Source organism: Balaenoptera physalus, assembly GCF_965194825.1.
Source record: "Balaenoptera physalus genome assembly, chromosome: 8".
In the NCBI taxonomy this organism is placed as follows: Eukaryota; Metazoa; Chordata; class Mammalia; order Artiodactyla; family Balaenopteridae; genus Balaenoptera; species Balaenoptera physalus.
Window position 1 is genome coordinate 50,623,355 of NC_138887.1, and position 23,480 is coordinate 50,646,834.

The 23,480-nt window shown below is 38.7% G+C and overlaps 2 protein-coding genes across 5 annotated transcripts in view; one reads left to right on the forward strand and one right to left on the reverse strand.

Moving 5' to 3' along the window:
• The window catches only part of ITGB8 (integrin subunit beta 8), a 123,450-nt gene extending 101,268 nt beyond the window's left edge, over positions 1-22,182 (reverse strand). Inside the window, exon 1 of one of the 4 annotated variants that reach the window (XM_082472695.1) lies at positions 61-21,981. In XM_082472695.1, coding sequence (XP_082328821.1) covers positions 61-187 — 127 coding nt within the window. In that variant the 5' untranslated portion in view covers positions 188-21,981. Of the gene's footprint in view, positions 1-60 lie in introns of all 4 variants that reach the window. The other 3 variants (XM_082472697.1, XM_082472698.1, XM_082472696.1) reach the window with 3 other exon arrangements.
• MACC1 (MET transcriptional regulator MACC1) overlaps positions 1-23,480 on the forward strand; it is a 332,598-nt gene that overhangs the window by 130,486 nt on the left and 178,632 nt on the right.

Here is a 23,480-nt window from a genome sequence, read left to right on the forward strand (position 1 = left end):
TCGTGACAGCCCAAGACCTTTGAGGAAGGGAAGAAAACAAAAGAAAACAAAACAACTTACCACTTTGGCCCAGTCCAAGAACAACTGAAAACACCCAGGCCGCCCGGAGGAATGGGGCAGGACCTGGCCTGCAGTTTTGCAGGCAGACTAATGTGGCAGTAAAAAAAGCCAGGGCCGAGCGGCACATAATGCAAAGCAGCCCGCACTGCACCGCGCCCGCCGCCTGGCTGCTAACCGGATGCGCGCTCGCGCTCCCGGGCGCGAAGTGCCAAGTGTTGCTAGGACGTTTCCAGCAGGCCCGGCAGGCGGACCCCGCGGCTCGGAGCAAACGATGCAGGTACGGCGGCCTGGGCACAGCTCGGCATTTCAGGGCCCCCGCGGCCCTCCCAGCTCCGCACGGCTGGTCCCGCGATCTCCGCGAGAAGCACCTCCTCTGACGGCCAATGGCCCGGGGCGGCGACGCGAGCAAAGGCTCCGCAGCCCGCTCTGGGACAAAGAAAAGAGCTTTTGTCTCTCTCCAGCCGATGGGGCTTCTGCTGCATAAATCAGCTTAGCGAAGAGCCAAACACAATCAAACCCAAACAAAGCCCGAAGCTGGGGGGAAAAACCAGCCTAATGTACATTCAGTGGGTGATGCTGCATCTGTGGGAGGGGACGCTGGCGAGGCCGAAGGGGAAAAAAGTCGATGGCGCATCAATGAGGTCGAGCTTCTTCCACAGGTGGGCAGGGAAGCCAACTTCACTTAATTGCAACTTTGCAGCCTCGTCAGCTGAGCAGCGGGCAAAGTCGAAGAGGCAGCGTCCTGGTTGGCGAGGGAGGAAGCTTGATGTGCCAGCAGCCGGGGGAGGCGGCCCCGGAGCGCCCTAGAAGCCCCCGCCGGCGCCCGCGGACACCGAGTGAGGCATCGCAGCTCCCTGCTTGACCGGGAGTGGAGCGCACGGCCGCGAGCACAGGAGGAGAGGTTCCCCAGGGGTGCAGGAGCCTGGCTTCACGGGGGCGGGTGCTTCGTGCCCTCGTCCTTTTGGCCCCAGTGTGCTGCTCAGGCGTCCCTACGTCCAGAGCCGGGACAGCTGTCGCGCTCTGGGATGCACCCCGGAGAGGATGAGAAGGAGGCGAGGCTGGCGAGGGGCGGGGGAGGAATGGTCCTGCTCCGGCCCCCGGCTGGGGTGGGGAGGGAGGGTTGGGGCTCCCAAAGTGCGGGTAGCTAGGCGCGTTCGGGCTGCGAGTTGCTAGGAAACCGCCCCACGCTACAGAGTTCCTTGCCGCGGCCGCCCGCAGGCGCGGCGGAGGCTCCGGCTGCAGCAACAGCTCGGAGCAGCGTGGGCGGGACATTGGTGAGGCATGAAGTCACCGCGGCCCACACTCGCTCTTTGTTTTGCTCACTCCAGCTCTTTTTCTTCCCCTTGGCTCTGAGAGTTGCCATTCCCATCGTTCACAAGAACTCCTGATGCGTAGCCGCGCAGCAGGAATCTCACACCGTGTTCTCTTTCCCCCTCTTCTCCGAATCCTTGCATCCCAACGCTCGCCTAGGTGGCGCGGAGACTAGCTCAGCAAGAGTGGCAGCTGTGCGCAAACCCCAGCCTCTGACCCCGAAGCTGCGCGGTCCTTTGTTGGGAGATACTCACTGCTCGGCAGCTGCTACAGACTACGTGGAGTCCAGGCACCTCTCCCCGCCCCCAACACCCTCTGTTCCGCTGGTGCGCACTGCCCACTTTGCTGGCAGAGTTCGGAGCTCACCCTTTGCCCCACCCCAAGACTGTTCGGCGTCTCCCCAACCCTTGGAGAGTTGGGCCGGTCCGCAGGGGCTGTACCCGGAGTTGCAGCTGAAATTTCTCACGGCTCCTTCTCCACTCGGAGCCTCAGCCCTGAGTTGGACAGCCCTGCTCTTCCCAGGGTCTGGTGGTGGCTCTGGGCTTTTGCCAGTCACGGTGGATCTTTTGACCTTAAGCGTCACCTTCCAAATAAACGGAACAAAGAAGTTACAAAGGGCGGCGGAGCAGAAGAGTGAGACTAAGGAGAGGAGGTGGGAGGGCCGTTCTGCCTGTTGGCAGTTCAGAAATTTCGGTTCAAGCCTGGAGCGGGTGTTAACGCCCGGCAACTGTCGGGGAAGCCGCGCGCCTTCTTGGGTCCCATTCCTACCACGTTAGGCCGAGGGAGGGAACCCAGTCCCCCGGATTGAAAACAAGGCGCTGTTTCCAATCTGAGACGCAGGCTGATGGTTCTCTTTTTCCTCTAGGGGCAGGAGAGGTTCCCCGTGGTAAAGTCTGACCTCTCATTTTTCCACTAGCAGCCTGCCCGATCTCTTTCATAGAGCACCGCCTCTTACAGGCATCAGAGCATTCCAGCCAGGTCAAGGTGAAATATGCGGGAGTTTCCCTCCTTCTTATTTGTTTAATAGTTTCCATCTCCATATTTGGAGTAAAAAAACAAGTAGGAGGCTTTCTCGCTCTTTTTTTTTTTCTTTCTTTCTGTTTTCTAATTGTTAACTGCGTGAATGGAAAGTACCTGGTTAATAAACCACGACATTAAAAACTCCCCCTTTTCAGGTGTGGACTGCACATTGGGGCCCACAGGATTAGCTAAGCAAACCAGGAACGCAGCTGGAAAATTACAAGTGCCCTGGATCTACAAAGCAGGTCCTTTTGAGAGACCAAATGAATGACCCAAACCTGAAAAAACTGATGCTTGTTAACGTAATTCCACTCTTGGCAATGTGCTCTACATAGAATTAAATCCAGCCCAGCTTCATTTTTTATTTTCTTTCCTTAGTTCCAAGTTTGAACAGCTATAGTTTTGCTTTCGGTGGTCTTAAAGGAAGGATCCTGAAAAATGGCTGGAGTGGGGATGAGGATTTGAAATTTGAACACAAAAGGAACATATTCAAGCTTTGATTAGTGACTCTTCAGTGAGGCAACATGTGTATTCTCCAGAGATTAGTTCACAACCCTAAGGAATGCAGCCACCCTTGAGACAGTGCAGTGCTACAATAAAGAAAAAAGGTCAATCCATAATCCCTATAAGGATGTATGTGTAAGTACACTCTGCATTGTTGAGTGACTATCACATCAGGGTTTCATGACATTTTTAACTCTAATTCTTAGTGTTGGAAATGTAAATGGAAGTTACAATATTAAATAAAATAAATTTATGCAAATAATGAAAGTAACTGAAATATGATAAGGTATGTACAAATTTTTTAAACTCTATGTTGTTAGATGTTGATATATTCTATATACTAAGCCAAAACAACTGTGCAGCAAGAGGAATAAAACAAAGCTTGTAAATCGGTAAGCTTGTAAATTTTGAAGCCCTTTGGAAAGAAAGAATTCTGTGTTGTGTTATATGAAGCCCAGGCAAATATATGTCAGTATACCAGTTTTATGGAGATGTTGAGGAATAAGCACACCTCCATATATCGTCACTCCCCAGTTGCAAAGAGGCTATAATTCTGATTATCAAAATAAAATAAGAGCATATTGCAGCTGTGAGACTATGATCCTTGCAAATTATTTACTAACAAATTATCTGTACATTTGGGGCTGTAAAGACAAAAGGGAATTCTCCTGAATCTTGCAAATCATCTGTAAGGGTTTCTTACAGTAACTATAACTAGTGGCCCAGGAGCAAAAAGTTTGCTTGTTTCCAACAACAACAACAAAAATGTCACCACAACTCGTCCTTTTTCCTGTAAGAAAATGTACAGGATATTGTGAAGAAATGTACTATTATTCTCTTCATATATTACCTGAAGAATTCTAACAGAGAAAAAATGTTCCAGAAGATGGTGACTTGAGTAATTTTTGTTTCTTTCGTGTTCTGCTGTCTTGCTTTGAAATTTCTGACAGCTGATTTTTCATCATTTGTGTTAATGAGAGCAAATGAAATTCACAGATAGTCTAAAAATAACATTTCAGCTATTCATTTCAGGCTTCCTATCATCAGAATCTTTTAGTTGCTAATAAGTCATAAAATTGGATGAATTAAGTTTCTGACCTACTACTCCTTTAACCTTGATTTCTCACTAATAGTTTATGGTGAGAAATGAATAAGCTATAGACAGTTAACAGGAGTGAGAGAGACATCTGAGAGACTGACTGCTCCTTTTAGTGTGTGTTCAACCTTTAACTAGATTTTGTCCAAATTATTGACCCCATAGTTACAGCTGAAACCATATTCACACTTTAATATTCTATCTTTCTGAAGTTGGGTCAGAGATTTTCAAAGTTTTATTCAGAGGTTTTAGGCTGATGTTCACAAGTTGTCTATGAACTTGCTTCATCTACAGCTTTTAGGAGATGAATGATCTGAATGATCAAGCCAGTGGGATATAGTATTATGACTATGACTTCTAGATTCTTCCAACGATAAAGAATGTAAGCCATCAGGAGGTTCAGGAGGTACTTTACAGAAAGTAGTGTTCCTTATACTGTGAACTGAGGACTGCCTACAACATAGTCACCTGTAGAGTGATTCCTTACTCTATTCCAGGAGATTCTGAATTCATAGATCTGGTGTGATGCCCAGCAATATGCATTATTACAAACTTCTGAAATACTTCTTTATGTACTGCGGTTTAAGAACCCCTGCCATAATGGATTAATGCAGAGACTCCTCAAAGGTGTCATGTGTGCTTAGTGATAAACTCCAGTGTCAGGTGCAAAGTCAAAGAAAAATGAACTGCTGGAGCCAATGCCTCTTTCCAAGGTATTCTATGGATGAATAACTGTGTGAGATGTTAATATTTTCAGAAATAAGACTTCCATGATTAAGTTTAGGAAATGCTGGGTTAAAGTCAAGTTAAATCCTTTGCTGGAGAATTTTTTAGGAACTTAAATAGGCTAACATGCAATTGGATTCTCCAAAGGAAGAATCCTTTATTCAGAGACCATCTCACAGACTAATTTTACATAAAGCACACTGCTGAACTAATACTACTGTAGAAATGTGGAAACTAAAAACCAGGTTGATGAAGAGACTGACCTCACTTCTTCAAGAGAATTACTGAGCAAGCATGAATCAGAGCTCTGATTCTTCACCACCACCTCATATCAGTGATGACTTTTCGTTTCAAGTAAGAGTTACACTGTAACTGTCTTAAGTAAAAAAAGGAAACTATTGGAAGGAAATTGGGAGCTCACAGAATTAGCAGGAGGCTGAGAGACCAGGATTAAATAAGGCCAGAAACCAAGGAAGGCATAAGCAGTAGCAGTAAGTCTCCAAAAAATAGGAATGCTCTCTAATCATACTTTAATCTTTGGACCACTTGCTTAAGATTCAGAATCCTGGTCGAGCTAATTTTCAGAACTTTCGTCACATGCCAGTCCCCTGGCTTTCTGGGAGTGGAGAGAAGGAAGGAGGAGCTCTTGCCTTTGGCTTCCTTAGTGGAAAATAAAATACTATTTTCCAACAAGATGGCACAAAATTATCTTAGGTTGATGAAGGAAGCCCTGTAAAGTGACAGATGCTCATTACTCACATATCCTGAATTCCATGGACTACTGCTTTGCATTAGAGTTGAATTTTAGGTAATGATGCAGCTTTAATTTAGCTACCCTACCCACTAACCAATGCTTTGGTTGGCAGTATTAGTTATTTTCATGGGTGCTTTTGAATGAAACATTTTATCTGTGCATAGTCAAATTCTAGCTTTCTGTTATCCTTCTATATATAGCATGTAGCAAATTAATGCTTATTTAGCCTTTAACTCATTATCAGTATGATTATAGAGATGTGATGATGTTTAGATTAATTAGCTTAGTGAAATGAAATTTTTCATTGACAAACTCTCTAGTAGACACTACTGTTGACATTCATGTGTCCCTCTGGGCATACCACTTCATTCCACCCAGGCAGAAGTGCTGGGAAATGAACACTTCTGGACACTGTCTCAAACAAGGACTGACCTGATGGGAAGTGAGGTATAAATACCCCAGCTCCCTTGCTCCTTGAAAGGAATCACTTTGGGCCTTGTGTTCCACACTAGTGCTTCTCAAACTATTTTTGGACCAGTTTTTCATTTTCAATCCATCATGGATTGGAAAAAAATAAAACGAATTATTAGAAAAATGGATGTTGGGGCTTCCCTGGTGGTGCATGGTTAAGAATCTGCCTGCCAATTCAGGGGACATGGGTTCAAGCCCTGGTCCAGGAAGATCCCACATGCCGTGGAGCAACTAAGCCCGCACGCCACAACTACTGAGCCTGTGTCCCACACCTACTGAAGCCCACGTACCTAGAGCCCATGCTCCGCAACAAGAGAAGCCACCACAATGAGAAGCCTGTGCACCACAACGAAGAGCAGCCCCCGCTCGCCGCAACTAGAGAAAGCCCGCGCGTAGCAACAAAGACCCAATACGGCCAAAAATGAATGATAAAATAAAATAAATTTAAAAAATAAAAAAAAGAAAAATGGATGTTACAAAAATGTCAAGTTGTTACCGAAGTTTCTAAGTACTTACTTTTACTTTTTATATATTCTTTTTCCTGGGTGCGTCTTAAACAGTTCAAGGACTGGTTCTGTCACACACTATATTTTGAGTAATACTGAGCACTGTTTCCCTAGGTTCCCTGTAGGAGTAAGCTGCAGTTGCCCACAGGGATAACTGTATTCAAACATCCTTCATTCACTGCCTTCCCCTCCTTCCTTTCTCCACCATTCCCTGATACTTTCTTGTCTCAGGGTCCTCTTCTGGAGGAACCTAAACCAGAACGAGTAATAATGAGCCTGGAAACTACTCTATGGTGTTCTCCGTGTGTGAATTTGAATTTTATTCTTGTCTAGCTATAAGGCAACCTGCAGAATAAAAAGCACAAGGGCTTTGGAATCTGTACACACTAATTTTTAATTTGCTACTTAGTAGCTGTAGAATCATGGGCAAGTTATTTAACCTCCCTGAGACTGAGTTTATTCATTTATACAGTGATAAAATTAAAATAGCTACCAAAATTGCAAATTAAAACAAGATACTACTACACTTCTATTACAATGGCCAAAATGCCAAACACTGACACTACCAAATGCTGGTGAGGATGTGGAGCAACAGAAACCCTCACTCAGTACTGGGGGGAATGCAAAATGGTACAGCCATTTTAGAAGAGTTTGGTGATTTCTTACAAAAGTAAACACACTCTTACCATATAATCCATCACTTGCACTCTTTGGTATTTACCAAAAGGAGTTGAAAACTTATCTCCACACAAAAATCTGCACTTGGGACGTTTACAGCAGCTTTATTTATAATTGCTAAAAGTTGGAAGCAACCAGGATGTCCTTCAGGAGATGAATGGATAAATACAAGGGGGTACATCCAGACAATGGAATATTATTCAGCACTAAAAAGAACTGAGCTATCAAGCCATGGAAAGACATGGGGAAACCTTAAACGTATGTTGCTAAGTAAAAGAAGGCAATGTGAAAAGGCTACATACTCTATGATTCCAACTATATGATATTCTAGAAAAGGCAAAAGTATGGAGACAGGAAAAAGATGGTTGCCAGGTTAAGAGGGGACGGAAGGGTAAATCGATGGAGCACAGGAGAATTTTAGAGCAGTGAAACTACTCTGTATAATACTGCAGTGGTAGATATATGTCATTGTACAATTGTTAAAACCCATAGAATGTACAACATCAAGAGTGAACTCTAATGTAAACTATGGACTTTGGGTGATAATGGTATGTCAGTGTAGGTTCATGCATTGTTATAAGCATACTGCTGTGATATGGGATTTTGATAGTGGGGGAAGCAAAATATGGGAGGGTAGGGAGCAAAAGGGAACTCTGTACTTTTCCATTCAATTTTTCTGGGAACGTAAGGAACGTAAAACTACTCTAAAAAGTAAAGTCTATTAAAACACACACACACACACACACACACACACACATACACACTACTAAGTAAGATTATTATGAGAATCAAAGGAGAATGAAACATGTTAGAATTCACCATACATTATGCCAAGGGTTTTTGGGATGGTAATTTAGGTTACTTTAATTTCACAATGTAAACAACATTGAAAATGCATAAATACTTATTTCAAGACTTGCATATTGTCATAAAAATAACATCAAATATCTTTGGTTTTGCTGAATACATAACTTTCCTTTTCTGGTAACTATACAATTCTTTACCCACATTAATAGATGTAGTGAGCATGACTTTATATAGAAGCCTGTAATCCTAGCATTCTTTATGACAGCCTAGTTTTATGTCTCCTTAATCAAAAAGATTGTTCCGCAATCTTTTCAGCCTGAAGTCATCCTGTATAGTTTGACAGATAACTAACTATATGAAAGCTTCACATATTTGTACATGACAGGGACAACATACTTAATACTGCCTTTTATTTAAAATTTAACATGTTTAAACTTATACGTAGTCAGGAGGGGAAATGAATATGTAATATGTTTTAAATATCATTGCTTTATTGCTCAGTGCTCTAAATGTATAACAATGTTAAGGATCCACAGCTGGTTCTCCCAAATAAAAGTATCAGCAGACACTGTAAAGACAACATTTCACCATTGACATAGTTCATCTGTTGAGCCATGGTGGTATGTGGACTGATTTGCACATCACTATACAGCTAAAGGCCTTTCTGAACTTCAGTAATTCAGAGTAAACCCACAACTAAAATTCTCTCTCTCAGTATTTTCTCATGATCACATCGCCTCTGGAGAATGAAGTCACTACAAAATTTAAATTATTCTAATCAAATTCACATGGCATTTTTATACTTGGAATGCTTCCATTCTCAGCCCTGTTCTCCAATTTCAAAATTACTTCATGTTTCACCTTGAAGAATGTGACCTTTTAACATGGTGAGGAAATTCTTTGTAAATTAGGCACAGGATATTCAATTTAAACATTCATTTAATAGATATGTCAATATTTATTGAACGTTTACTATGTGTAAAGTGATAGGTCCTATGGAAAATACAAGCATTAGTAAAACCCAGTCCCTTTTCTCAAAGATATTATAATCTGATTTGGAAGTAATATATAATAATAAAAAAAAAAGATGACTGAGTTGGTAAATAGAATAGCTCAGATGTAGGCTCTACTATCAATGATGATTTAATATAACACAAGATATGCTTTGAATATCAATGTAGAGAGAATAAAAAATTTAATAAATAGTGATGTGACAATGTGAGTTATTTGGAAAACAACCAACATGAATTTAGAAATTTATTTTATTTTTTTATTTTTATTTTTCCATCTGTAACTAAGCCTTTTTTTCTTTTTTTCTTTAAGTATAGTTGATTTACAGTATTATATTAGTTTCATGTGTACACCATAGTGATTCAATATTTTTATATATTATACTCCATTTAAAGTTATTACAAAATAGTGGCTATATGTCCATGGGCTGTAGAATATATCCTGTTGCTTACCTATTTTATACTAGAAACTTACTTTATACCAAAATGCATTCATGATGGATTAAAGAGCTTAGTGTAAAACTTCAAAACTATATACATATAATTGTTTTCTGGTGTTGGTAATAAAAGTTCTTTCTAAATGTAAAAATAATGTATCCAATTTCAAAAGAACAAATCAACAAATTTGATATGATTTCTTTAAAACTTAGGTGTTCATAAATATTTCAAAAAAGGGTAAAAATACTTAACACAGAATATGCCCATACAAATGGATAAGAAAACATTTAGTCTACAATAGATATATATATGCAGAAAGCATCAGCATATGATTCAAGGATAGGAAATACAATTGCTTAAAAACATGGCAGTTCAGTGCCATCAGCTATCCAAAAAATACTAATTAAAAAACTGAGATGCATCTTGTTAGGGTAAAGTGGCAACTTGCAAGCTTCTTACGTGTGCAACTGGTGTAATTTCTTTTGGTATGTAGTGTGAGGTACAGACTTTAGTTTTCAATGGGTGTGTAGTTTTCTAAGCATCAATTTTAAAGATTATAACTTGACTTTATCACAAACTTCCCAGACATACTTAGAACTATTTGTGGATATTCTTTTCTGTTTAATTTGTATATGTGTTCATTCATGTAGTAATGCTACAATGTTTGAATTGTAGTGGCTTTATAGTTAAGTTATATAGCTGCCTGCTAATTAACAGATACTCAACTTCTAATAAAATTTATGACTTGTAAAAAAAAAAACTGAGATGCCATTTTTACCCATTAAATGCTCAAAGAATTTTTAAATGACAATACTTAATCTAACAATAGAAGGCTGAAATAGGAACTCATTAATCTTAGAATGGTAAATTGGCTCAAACTTTCTTACAATCCGTTGACAGCATGTAATAAATCTTTAAAATATCTGAAACACTAATTTTATATCTGGAAAATTAGCCCCCTAAAGATTCAGAAATATAATAAAGTTATTTATAAAGATGCACATTTCAGTATGATAGAAATCACAACAACAACGACAAAAATGCAAACGATATTTTGGTCACTAGAAGAATGCTTTTTAAAGCTAAAGTAGCAAAGAATATTATCATGATTTTAGGTGTGCCCTAGGTATTACTGTTCTGTCTTAAAGATATGTACTGCATAACCCCTGTCTTTCATTAGTTAACAAATTTTATTAATCCCACCTTAGTGAAGTGTCTGCAGTCTTTTCCTTCCTATTTTATTTCTTTACTGCTGCCTTAGTTCAGGCTTTTCTCATCCTTATCTTGAACTCCCAGCCACCTCATTGCCACAGTGCTATGAGAGTTTTCCTTCCAAAATACAAATCTAAACTTGTTATCCTTTCTGAAGATTACTTTGACTATTTGGGGTCCTTTGTGTTTCCATACAAATTTAAAAAATTTTGTTCTAGTTCTGTAAAAATGCCATTGGTAATTTGATAGGGATTGCGTTGAATCTGTAGATTGCCTTGGGTAGTATACTCAGTTTCACAATATTGATTCTTCCAATCCAAGAACACGGTATATCTTTCCAGCTGATTGTGTCATCTTCAGTTTCTTTCATCAGTATCTTGTAGTTTTCTGAGTACAGGTCTTTTGCCTCCTTAGGTAGGTTTATTCCTAGGTATTTTATTCTTTTCGATGTGATGGTAAATGGGATTGTTTCCTTAATTCCTCTTTCTCATCTTCTGTTGTTAGTGTGTGGAAATGCAATCTTTTTCTGTATGTTACTTTTGTATCCTGCAAATTTACTGAATTCATTGGTGAGCTCTAGTAGTTTTCTGGAAGCATCTTTAGGGTTTTCTATGTTTAGTATCATGTCATCTGCAAACAGTAACAGTTCTACTTCTTCTTTTCCAATTTGGATTCCTTTTATTTCTTTTTCTTATCTGATTACTGTGGCTAGGACTTCCAAAACTATGTTGAATAAAAGTGGCTAGAGTGGGCATCCTTGTCTTATTCCTGATCTTAGAGGAAATGCTTTCAGCTTTTCACCATTGAGAATGATGTTAGCTGTGGGTTTGTCATACATGGCCTTTATTATGTTGAGGTATGCTTTCTCTGTGCTCACTTTCTGGAGAGTTTTTATCATAAATGGATGTTGAATTTTATGAAAAGCTTTTTCTGCATCTATTGAGATGATCATATGTTTTTTATTCTTCAACTTGTTAATGTGGTGTATCACACTGATTGATTTGTGGATATTGAAAAATCCTTACATCCCTGCGATAAATCCCACTTGATCATGGTGTATGACCCTGTAATGCATTGTTTAGATTCAGTTTGCTAGTATTTTGGGGAGGATTTTTGCATCTATGTTCATCAGTGGTATCAGCCTGTAATTTTCTTTTTCTGTGATATCTTTGTCTGGTTTTGGTATCAGGGTGATGGTGGCCTCATAGAATGAGTTCAGAAGTGTTTCTTCCTCTGCAATTTTTTGGAATAGTTTTAGAAGGATGGGTGTTAATTCTTCTCTAAATGTTTGGTATAATTTGCCTGTGAAGCCATCTGGTCCTGGACTTTTGTTTGTTGGGAATTTTAAAATCACGGGTTCAATTTCAGTACTTGTAATTGGTCTGTTCATATTTTCTCTTTCTTCCTGGTTCAGTCTTGGGGGATTGTACCTTTCTAAGAATTTGTCCATTACTTCTAGCTTGTTCATCTTATTGGCATATAGTTGCTTATACTACACTCTTATGGTCTTTGGATTTCTGCGGTATCAGTTGTAATGTCTCTTTTTCATTTCTGATTTTATTGATTTGGGCCCTCCCCTTTTTTTCCTTGATGAGTCTCGCTAAAGATTTATCACTTTTATTTATCTTTTGAAGAACCAGCTTTTAGTTTCATTGATCTTTTTTATTTTATTTATTTATTTGTTTGGTCTCTATTTTATTTATTTCTGCTCTGAGCTTTCTTATTTCCTTCTTTCTACTAACTTTGTTTTTTTGTTGTTGTTCTTCTTTCTCTGGTTTCTTTAGATGTAAGGTAGGGTTGTTTATTTGAGATTTTTCTTGATTCCTGAGGTAAGCTTGTATCACTATAAACTTCCCTCTTAGAACTGCTTTTGCTGCATCCCATAGGTTTTGGATGGTCAAGTTTTCATTTTCATTTGTCTCTAGGTATTTCTTGATTTACTCTTTGATTTCATCAGTGATCCATTGGTTGTTTAGTAGCATATTGTTTAGCCTCCTCATGTTTGTGATTTTGGAGTTTTTTTCTTGTAGTTGATTTCTAATCTCATAGGCATTGTGGTCGGAAAAGATGCTTGATATGATTTCAATTTTCTTAAATTTACTAAGGCTTTCTTTGTGGCTCAGCATGTGATCTATCCTGGAGAATGTTCTGTGTGCACTTGAAAAGAATGTGTATTCTGCTGCTTTCAGGTGGAATGCTCTATAAATATCAATTAAGTTCATCTGGTCTAATGTGTCATTTAAGGCCTGTGTTCCCTTATTGATTTTCTGTCTAGATGATCTGTCCATTGGTGTAAGTGGTGTATTAAAGTCCCCCACTCTTATTGTGCTACTGTCAATTTCTCCTTTTATGCCTGTTAACATTTGCCGTATATACTGAGTTGCTCCTATGTTGGGTGCATATATATTTACAATTGTTATGTCTTCCTCTTGGATTGATCCCTTGATCATGATGTAGTGTCCTTCTTTGTCTCTTGTAACAGCCTTTATTTTAAAGTCTATCTTGTCTGATATAAGTATTGCTACTCCAGCTTTTTTTTGATTTCCATTTGCATGGAAAATGGAGCTGGAGGAATCAGGCTCCCTGACTTTATACTATACTACAAAACTACAGTCATCAAAACAGTATAGTCCTGGCACAAAAACAGACATATAGATCAATAGAACAGGACAGAAAGCCCAGAAATAAACTCACACACCTGTGGTCAATTAATCTATGACAAAGGAGGCAAGAATATACAAGGGAAAACAGACAGTATCTTCAATAAGTGGTGCTGGAAAAACTGGACAGCTACATGTAAAAGAATGAAAGTAGAACATTCCCTAACACCATATACAAAAATAAATGCAAAATGGATTAAAGGCCTAAATGTAAGACTGGGTACTATAAAATTCCCAGAGGAAAACATAGCAGAACACTCTTTGACATAAATCGCAGCAATGTCTTTTTGGATCCACCTCCTAGAGTAATGGAAATAAAAACAAAAGCAAACAAAGGGGACCTAATTAAACTTAAAAGCTTTTGCACAGCAGAGGAAACCATAAATAAAATGAAAAGACTACCTACAGAATGGGAGAAAATATTTGCAAATGATACAACCGACAAAGGATTAATCTCCAAAATATATAAACAATTCAGGCAGCTCAAAAGCAAAAAAAAAAAAACAGCCCAATCAAAACGAGCAGAAGATATGAAAAGATATTTCTCTAAAGAAGACATACAGATGACCAAAAGGCACATGAAAAGACGCTCAATGTAGCCAATTACTAGAGAAATGCAATTCAAAGCTACAGTGAGGTATCACCTCACACCAGTGAGAATGGCCAGCATCAAAAAGTCTACAAATAATAAATGGTGGAGAGCGTGTGGAGAAAAAGGAACTTTCCTACACTGTTGGTGGAATGTAAATTAGTGCAGCCACTATGGAGAACAGTATAGAGGTTCCTTAAAAAACTAAAAGTAGAGCTAACATATGATCCTGCGATCCCACTCCTGGGCATATATCTGGAGAAAACCATAATTCGAAAGGATACGTTTACCCTAATGTTCATAGCAGCACTATTTACAGTAGCAAAGACATGGAACCACCTAAATGTCCATCAACAGATGAATGGATAAAGAAGATGTGGTATATATTATACAATGGAATATTGCTCAGCCATAAAAAAGAATGAAATAATGGCATTTGTAGCAACATGGATAGCCTTAGAGATTATCATACTAAGTGAAGTAAGCCAGACAAAGACAAATATTATATGGTATTGCTAATATTTGGAATCTAAAAAAGTGATACAAATGAACTTATGTACAAAACAGAAATAGACCCATAGACATAGAAAACAAACTTATGGTTACCAAAGGGGAAAGTGGGGGGAGGGATAAATTAGGAGTTTGGGATCAACATATGCACACTACTATATGTAAAATAGATAACCAACAAGGACGTACTGTACAGGAAACTATATTCAGTACTTTGTAATAACCTATAAGGGAAAGGAATCTGAAAAAGAATATGTATATGTATTATATATTTATAATATACATATATATATCTGAATCACTTTTCTGTACAACCCAAAACTAACACAACATTGTAAATCAACTATACTTCAATAAAAAAATAAATAAAACTCTGTGCAAAGAGGGAAAAAATTTTAAATTAAAACAAATAAAAATAAACTTGTTATCCTTTTCTTAAACCCATCTATGATTCATCTTATGCCATTCCCAACCTCTCTGCAGGCCATGAAAGAGACCATTAGCTTCAACTATGAAACCCTGAATATTCTGGCTCCAAATCGCATTCTGGGTACCACTTTCAATGGCATGTTTCTCCCCTCTTCCCAACTTCACCTACATGCTGTACAGAACAGAATCCTGACTTTCGTACAAGCAATTTTACTTGTTTTTTCCATAGGCTTTTTCCTCAGCTGGGCTTTTTTTTCTCCTTTTCCTTCTCTTTTGTCCTACTTTGTTCTCAAGAATTATTTCTAATGCCACTTCTATGTCTTTCTGGATTCCTGTAGGCATAATCTAAAGTGTCTTTCACTTTTAACTAATTTTTAAAGGAAATTTTTTATTAAAAATGTAAAGTGTTTTTATAACAGAAAATGTGAAGGACGTATTACATTTTCATGGTGAATTTCATTTGCTTTATTTTTATGTAGCTTTGTTCATACTGGACTTACCAGTTTTATTAATATAGATTTTTCAGGAATATCTTTCTAAGTTATATATTATTCCCAAATGAGTTTGTAGTTCAGTTTACGTAAATATGCTCCTTGATTCCACTAGATTCTTGGCAATGAAATAGACGGTATGCTCAAACTGGGTAATTTGAAGAGAATTTGACAATAAAGGGACTATTCGCAAACATAGGGATAGGGTTTTGTAATAGTGCTGTATCCTTGAGTTAGAAACCATGGGGAGATACATCGCTTTCCTTAGGCTTCAAAGGGCAAAAGAAGGGTGCATTGCTGGACCCCAGAAGTACTTAGTGTGTGGATATCACCTGACAAGTTCTGTCACCTTTGTTGAAGAGTCACAGCCAGCCTGAGGTCATCTTCAGGGAGGGACAGGAAGAATAACTACCCCTACTTCATTCTTTTCCCCTTCTCTGCTTTCTGATCTAGACACACAATTGGCAAAGCTCATCCCTAAGCCAGGTGGTAGTGGAGTCCAGAAAGGCTGGCACTTCAGGGCAGAGCAAAGTGGAGTGGGTAGCTGGTGGGGCAAGCAAAAGATACTTGGCATAGTCCTAAGATGGAATGTGAGCTGTTTATTGTTTTTGACCATTATAAAAATAAACATATTTGCATAAATTTTTATTCAAATTCTTAAATATTTAAGATTCTTTCCTTAACTAATTTCCAAGGTGAAGTTACTTGGTCAAAGGTTAGATACATTCTCAATGCTCCTGATACTTCTTGCCAAACAGCTTTGCTTTGTCAAAGGACCCAGAAAAATAAGAATTAAAGGACTTGATGAGAAGCTTTGTCCAGTTAAGATCCCAGCCCTGGGGAATGATTGTGCCCTTGGAAATGGCATCTTAAGGCAGGCTCCCAGAAGGAAATAGAAAGCAGAGTTAAGCTGGGTAGTTGAAGCCTGCAGGGCAGGTTTTATGGAAGGGAACAAGTGATGGTGTATTTCCCTGAGCCTTATAACAGTGGGGAACCCTTAAGACCCTTGTCTCGAGGGTCAAGAAGAGGGAGTAGTTCAAGAAACACACACACACAAAGGGCATGGAGGATCTGTATATAGAGGGCCTCCAGATGGGAAGAAAGGAGCTAATCAGTGAACCAGCAGGGAAAAAACAGGGCAAATAAATGCCCTGATGTCCATCTCTTCCTACTCTCCAAACTCCTGCCAGTGCCCCAGATGGGCCAAACAAACACAGTGTAAGCCAGAGAGGAAGCAACCCTTTAATGTAATCTACACTGGCCAGCTTCCTGGGACACAAAGAGGGTAGAGAAGGGAACTGGATGGGTGAATGGAAAATATCTAACACATTTAGCTTTAAAGGAGGTCAAATGGCCAAGGGAAAGGAGATTGGCTTTATTAAGATAGCCATAATCTATCTTGGCAAGATTAGCAAAAGAAACATGAGAATTGCTTCTTAGTCTGAATTTCACATCTTTGCTAATCGTTGAGCTTTTGTATTGCTGCTAGCTGAGGTCCCTTTCCTCTCAAATATACCCCTAATTATTTGCTTGGATTTCCTGGATCTTCTCGACTGTGAAACACAAGTTTCAGAATCAAATATGAACACATTTTGTTTGGCCCTCATACTATCTGCCCATAGAGTGGTTTAAAAAATTATTGAGTTTTTGCCAAATGTTTTAAAATCAAGAGATTTCATAAAATCCTACTTACAGCTTCTATTGAACAATGAGAATATTAGGCATGACTAGGCTTACATTTCTGCAAGGAAATGAGCTGGAACTGCATATTAGCTGCCCCCTAAGGAGCCCAGGCTCTCCAGTTTGCCACAGTCTTCACCATTCTCTGTTGTCTTTCTGAGAGTCAATTACCATTTTTCACTGCAATCATGTTACTGCTTTTCACATACCTAGACAGGGTTTGCTCATATCTGTTACATGCCTGAGTCCTGTGGACATTTAACTTTGTGATCCCTGCACTAGTGGCTTATGGACAAAGGGGCAGTGCCCAACCTCCAATTCTTTATTTCCTTAGCATCAATCGAACACTTAATATCAATGCAGCAGGAAGTACATTATGGCCAATGGAATTTGGCATAAGTAAAATTACTGACAATCTTTTCACAGTTCCTTTTACCAAATAGTGATTACCTGTTACCTGTTCTGTGTCCTGGCCCTCACCACTTTGCACTGTGCCTCTTCTCTCTGTGTTTTACTCAGCCTGTAGGAAGTGGTTTAGAATTATAACAGCTTCTCTCCTGTTAAAACAGATATACTTTTATGAAACTAGATCCTGCCTAGTTGGTTTTAGGTCCTGAAACTAAATAACAATATTGCCTCCATCATGGACACTGAAGACAGTATTAGGGACATGCTCAAGCAAAGATGTACATACAACTGGGCAACAACAGGTTTTGTTATTTACATAAAGTGTTCAGTAAGACATTAGGCCCAGCACCTTTAAGAAACTATTTATAAGTATTCTTTTGAGTACTAGAAAACTGAAAAGATAACAAGAGTTTGAAGAACTTAAAGGTTCATTTTACCCACATAGCTAACAATATGTCTCTAGAGAAGGGAGAGATGTAACAACTCAAAGCATAATTGCCATACAAACTTCTTTTAGAAGGATTCCAGAGCTTGAAAACTCATTCCAAAAACCTTGCTCTGTTTTGGTTTTCTCTTATCTATTTTAGGCCCAAGGACAGAAGATTTAAGGACATATTAAAATACACATACATTTATGTTTTGAGGAGGGTGAAAAATAATTTTACTAAGTAACAAAACACATAAAAATTCTTTCTGGCTTTGGGTTTAATGGGAAAGAATTAAAAACAGAAAAGTTAGAACTTGATCATTATTGAGAAATTTAATTTATTAAATTGGTGTTTTCCTTCAACAAATACATTTTTAAAAGAAAAACATAGTTTTGATTTTTTTCTTTTTACCACAAATGTAATAATAACATGTTCAGAAAAGATTATTGTCATGATGAAATAACACATTTTTGCCAAAGTAATTACTATAATAATAGCCTATTTCACATTTTTCCCTTCTCCACCCAACTCATTTTTTTTAATGAGCAGACTTTCATCTGCTTAGCATCTGAGGCAGATGACAACGCGTTTGCCTAGCTAATGGCTTTTTGGGGGAGTGGGGCAAGACAAGTTCTATATAGAAGGAGATGAATCTCAGCATGATAACATCCTATCAACAACTTCAGTCTCATCTTGAACTTTGTAAATCGTATAAACTATTTGGTGTAGCTTGATATCCAAGTGGTAAAATTCTAAGAATATTGACTGATGTTTTTATATCTACCTCAGGCTTCTAATGGAAAATCTAGTAAATAGAGCTGATTTTATTGGTGGAGAGGTGTGAAGCAGAGTGATCCTATTATACTTGAATTGGCTGTTCAGCATTTACTAAATGGTGCTTCTTACTGGCCTAAGAAACATTTACTGAGCCTTAGGATTTGCTTCAGTCCCAAAGAAGTGCAGGAGAGTGAAGTGAGAGTCTGGCACAGGTCCTTTTCTTGCCATAACATGGCAGGTAAGTTTAGGAGAGCACTTAGGCCAAAGGTTCTCAGTAGGGGAAGAGGAAGAGGGGTGCCAACAGGATCACCTGTAAGTATTTTACAGTTTTACTCTTTAGACTCTGCAAATACTTCTCCTCAAGTTAGGAGTCACAATCTCCAGGTGAAGGGGCTAATATTCTACACATTAGAATCACCTAAGTAGTTTTTAAAGACTACTGCCTTTCCAGCATTTTTTGAATCAGAATCTCTAGAGCTGGGGATTGAGTTGGTATTTAAATACAGTTGGTATTTCAAAACAAAAAAAACTGATAAATTATTCTAATTTGTAGCCAGTTTTAAGCACCATAGGCTCACTTGTGTAAGTTGAAAATCTTTACAGATAATCCTGATGTTCCAACTCTAGTGCCCCCACCCACCCCTTTTCCTCAACTCCTGGTTGAGAACTCCATACCTATATACTGAAGAGAATCACAGGTAAGTATGGAGTACCTCACTGCTGGGCCAGGTCTAGGTGCAAGTTTCTCAGTCTCCTATTTAGGCTTGATAATTCTTTGTTTTGGGGAGGAGGCGCTGTGCTGTGCACTGCACAGTGTTTACCGACATCCTTAGCTTTTACCCACTAGATGCCAATTGCATTTCCTCCCCAGTCGTGACAACAATTAACTGTGTCCAGACACTGCCAAAGGTCCCCTGAGGGGCAAAAATCACTCCCGGTTGAGAACCAGAGGTCTAGGCAATAAACTAAAGCAAGACCTAGCAAGCGGGTCTGGGACCTGGGGAGACCTGGCTGAATAGAATTTGAAATCCTTAAATGGAAACTGGAATGTGTGAAGATTTATCTGAGGCTTTATGTTTCATCTGAGGAAGCCACATAATATTTTGAATTTGTTCTGGTTATTTATTCCTGTATAAAAACTGCTGTACAACTTAGTGGCTTAGAACAGTGACAACATTAATTTTATTCACAAAGCTGAAATTTGGCCATGGCTGGGTGAGAGACCTTGATTTTGCTCTACTCTGGTGGCCAAAAAGCAGGGAACCAGAATCATCTAAAGGTTCACTCACATGTATGGTGGTCGATGCCTAGCTGTCAATGGGGGCTTCAGTGAGAGCTATGGCTGAAAAACCTTCATGTGGCCTTTCCATGTGGCTGCTTGGCTTTCTCACAGCATGATGGCTGGATTCCAAGGACAAGCGTCCCAGGAGAATTAGGTGGAAGCTGTATTGCATTTTATGAATTGGTCTTGGGAGTCACATAACATCATTTCCACTGTAGCCAAAAGTCTGCCCAGATTCAAGAAGAAGGAACATAAACCCCATCTTTTGGTGAAGAGATGCCAATGTCACCTTAGAGGAAGAGCATATAGGATGGTATGCATTGGTACAGTCATCTTTGGAAAATACAAAGGCAGATTGTTTAGGATTGCTTACCTGGTGTCTATGACAATGCTAACTAAAGATTGTTCTATGGAACACCTATATCAATAAGCTGGGGAATTCTTGTTTCAAATACTAATTTCTAGACCTCTCTCTCAAGGACTCTCATTTCTCAGGTCAGCTTTAGGCATCTGGTATCTGGTTTTTCAATAAGTCCTCAAAATAATTCTCATGCGTGTTAAGAATGTTCTTTGTTTATACAGATCCTTTAATCATTTACACATTTCCATTACACATTTACACATTTTCTTCCATGAAACAAGGTGGTGATATAGAGAGAGGAATGTAGCTATTTAGAAGAGCTGCTTCAAACATATCTTTGGGTTTGTAATCTGCACATATTATTTGTCAAAAGACACTTTGAAATTAGTGTTGCTAATTGGGATTTTGTGAACGTTTGATTTGTTTTAGTTTTAGTTTCCATGCATGTCAAAATGAAAAAAGGAAAGAGATAACATTATAGTCCAAGTCAAGAGATTTGGGATTTTTTTTTAGTCTAGTCTTACGGTCAAATTTTATGTGCTTTTATGTTACATTTAAAACTATACTTTTGGCATCAAACAAAAAACCAATGTTTATAATGATGTAGTTGAAGTTGTGTCATAAGGAAGGATCCTTTGTAGATACTTAAAATGATAATGTATGTGATAATGTGAATACCATTTTCAAGGAGCATCATGAAAAATGTGGGAAAAAAAATGCTAGCATAGGGACATTTTCCTGTTCTAAATTTTGCGGATCAAGCAACTTCAGTGACCTAAAATATACTTGAGAAAACAGCATGTTAAAAAAGCCTCTGTACAGTCAAAATAGAATACAAATGTTCATACTTTACTGGAGTCTACATACTATTAACTTGCATGAAAGTCTAGTAGCAGGTTTCCGAGCTTACAGCCAAAGAAAAACATCATGTTAGAATGGGTCAGAAGTGGATGTCTACAGTTTGGCACAATGAGGACTAGGACAACTGAGACAACAGTAACACAATATTTAATTATTTCAAAGCAGAATAGTTTTCAGTTTTTCAGAGTAGGGGAGACCCGCTTTTATATCTCACTTTTTTTAGGGGTACCACTAGGTACAGCAGCTATTTTTCATCATGGTGACCCAGAGTTTTTGAAAAGCTTAACTTATTTTAAATATATTCTATTTAAGAGATCAGGGAAATATTTAACAATTTTAGAAAAAATTCTTCTAAGCGGTTAAAATTAAATAAGCTTTGGTGCTTTTAGTAAATAAACTTCCATTATTCATAAAATTATTTTTTGTAGATTGCCTCATATGCAGAAAATGCTAGATAATAAGAGTTTATTGATGTACAAATAGGTCATTCTATTAAAATATTTTCTTAAAAATTTTTTTACTAAATTTAAACTTACACGTGACATAAAATCTAAATTAGAAGTCTAAGTCTAACATGGAGAACTATATCAGCATTTCAGTTATATTCATATCAGCAAATGTTAACAAGCTGGGCGGGAACAGCAGAAGCAAGGGGTCATTTAACATACCACCAAATCTTATTGAATTTAGCTCCAAAATTCATCTCCAGTGTGTTCATTTCTCTTGCCTCCACTGCCGCCACCCTTGTCCATGTCACCATCATCTCTCCCATTTGTACTTCTGTAATAGACTATTAACTGTCTCTCTCTTCCCTTGGCCCATTCCAACCCCTTCTTCATGCAGCCATCAGATCAAATTACTTCCTTCTCTAATCTGTAGATTTCCATTCTATTTCAAGTAAAACCCAACGTCCTTACCCTGGCTCTCAAGGCCCTGCATGATTGGGTTCCTTGTTACTTCTCCATTCTCATCTCACAAAACTCCCCTTTGCTCATTCAGCTCTGTATCCCGTGGCCCTCTCTTTGTATTTTGGCCTCTTCATAGACAATTCCCTCTGCCTCTTTCTCTGTGTTCTTGGCAGAGCTGGCTCGTTATTCTTCAGGTCTCATTTTAAATATTGCCTCCCCTTAGAAACTTTTCTTGATTACCCTGATGAGAGTCTGTCTCCCCTCAACATTATTCTCTATCACAGTACAGTGTGTTAAGTTCCTTCATAGTTCCTTCCTTCCTTCCTTCCTTCCTTCCTTCCTTCCTTCCTTCCTTCCTCCCTCCCTCCTTCCCTCCCTCCCTCTCTCCCTTTCTTTCTCCCTTCCTTCCTTCCTTTCTTTCATCTTCTCCTTCACAAACCCCATGAGGGCAAAGAGCAGTCTATTTTATTGAACACTGACAATGGTGAGTGCCTGACACACCTACTAAATATTTTTTGAATTGATGAATTAGTGATTAGTGGTCTATAAATAGGTCAAGGCATAAATACATAAAATCCATAGTGGTAAGTATACATGCTAATAAAACATGTCTACAAGTTTGGGAACAACTTGGGTAGTTCATAGATGCTTTATTCATATGAATTTTGAAATGAGAAGTTTGTAGAGCTCATACCTAACTTTTCACTATGATATCGTCTGACATTTATTTCAGTCTCCAAACATGACTTTGTCAGAATCCAAGTAGGGAGTTGGAGATATTTTGCCTGATTCAATCAGGTGTTTCTTAGGAGGCGAATAAAGGGAGTGAGAATAAGATATGGAACAGGTCAATTATTAATTCTGATATCTTATTTACCCTTAAATATAATCAAGAGGCTACACCTGTTATTTATGTTTTCTGTGGAATTCAAAGACTTTAGCATATACATTACATTCAGCAATTGTTCAGTAAACATGAGTTTAATTGCATTTACCTTGGAAAGTTGGAAATGAGGAACATTTCTCTTTGTTCAGGCTTCTCCTCGATTTACTCTATGGCATCCAATTAATGATAATTCTAATACAGATTATGACAAAAGAGAAGCCAGTTTCTTAAAACATCGGTAGCTGGTGCATTTTTCTTTGAAGCCAGAAACCATGATTTAAATATTTGTATTTCTAAGATGGACCTAGGAGTGGGAGTGATACATAATAAGGACAAACTATTTCTTGAATGAATGGAAAATTTCAAACCACTCAGAGGACCTAGTTTAAATTGCCTTTGAGTACCAAATAGATTGAGAAGTGGATATAATTATATTGGCTGCTGATGCAAGTATACAAAAGTGAAAAGACATTGTGAAATAAGTCTCTTTACCCTATACTTATGTGAAAACATGTGATGTTGCAGGCAACGGTTTTGTTATAAATGGAATGCACAGTAGGTCTTATGTAAAATAAAACAAAAAAGAAACCTTTAGGTGGCGGCCAAGAGCTATGATT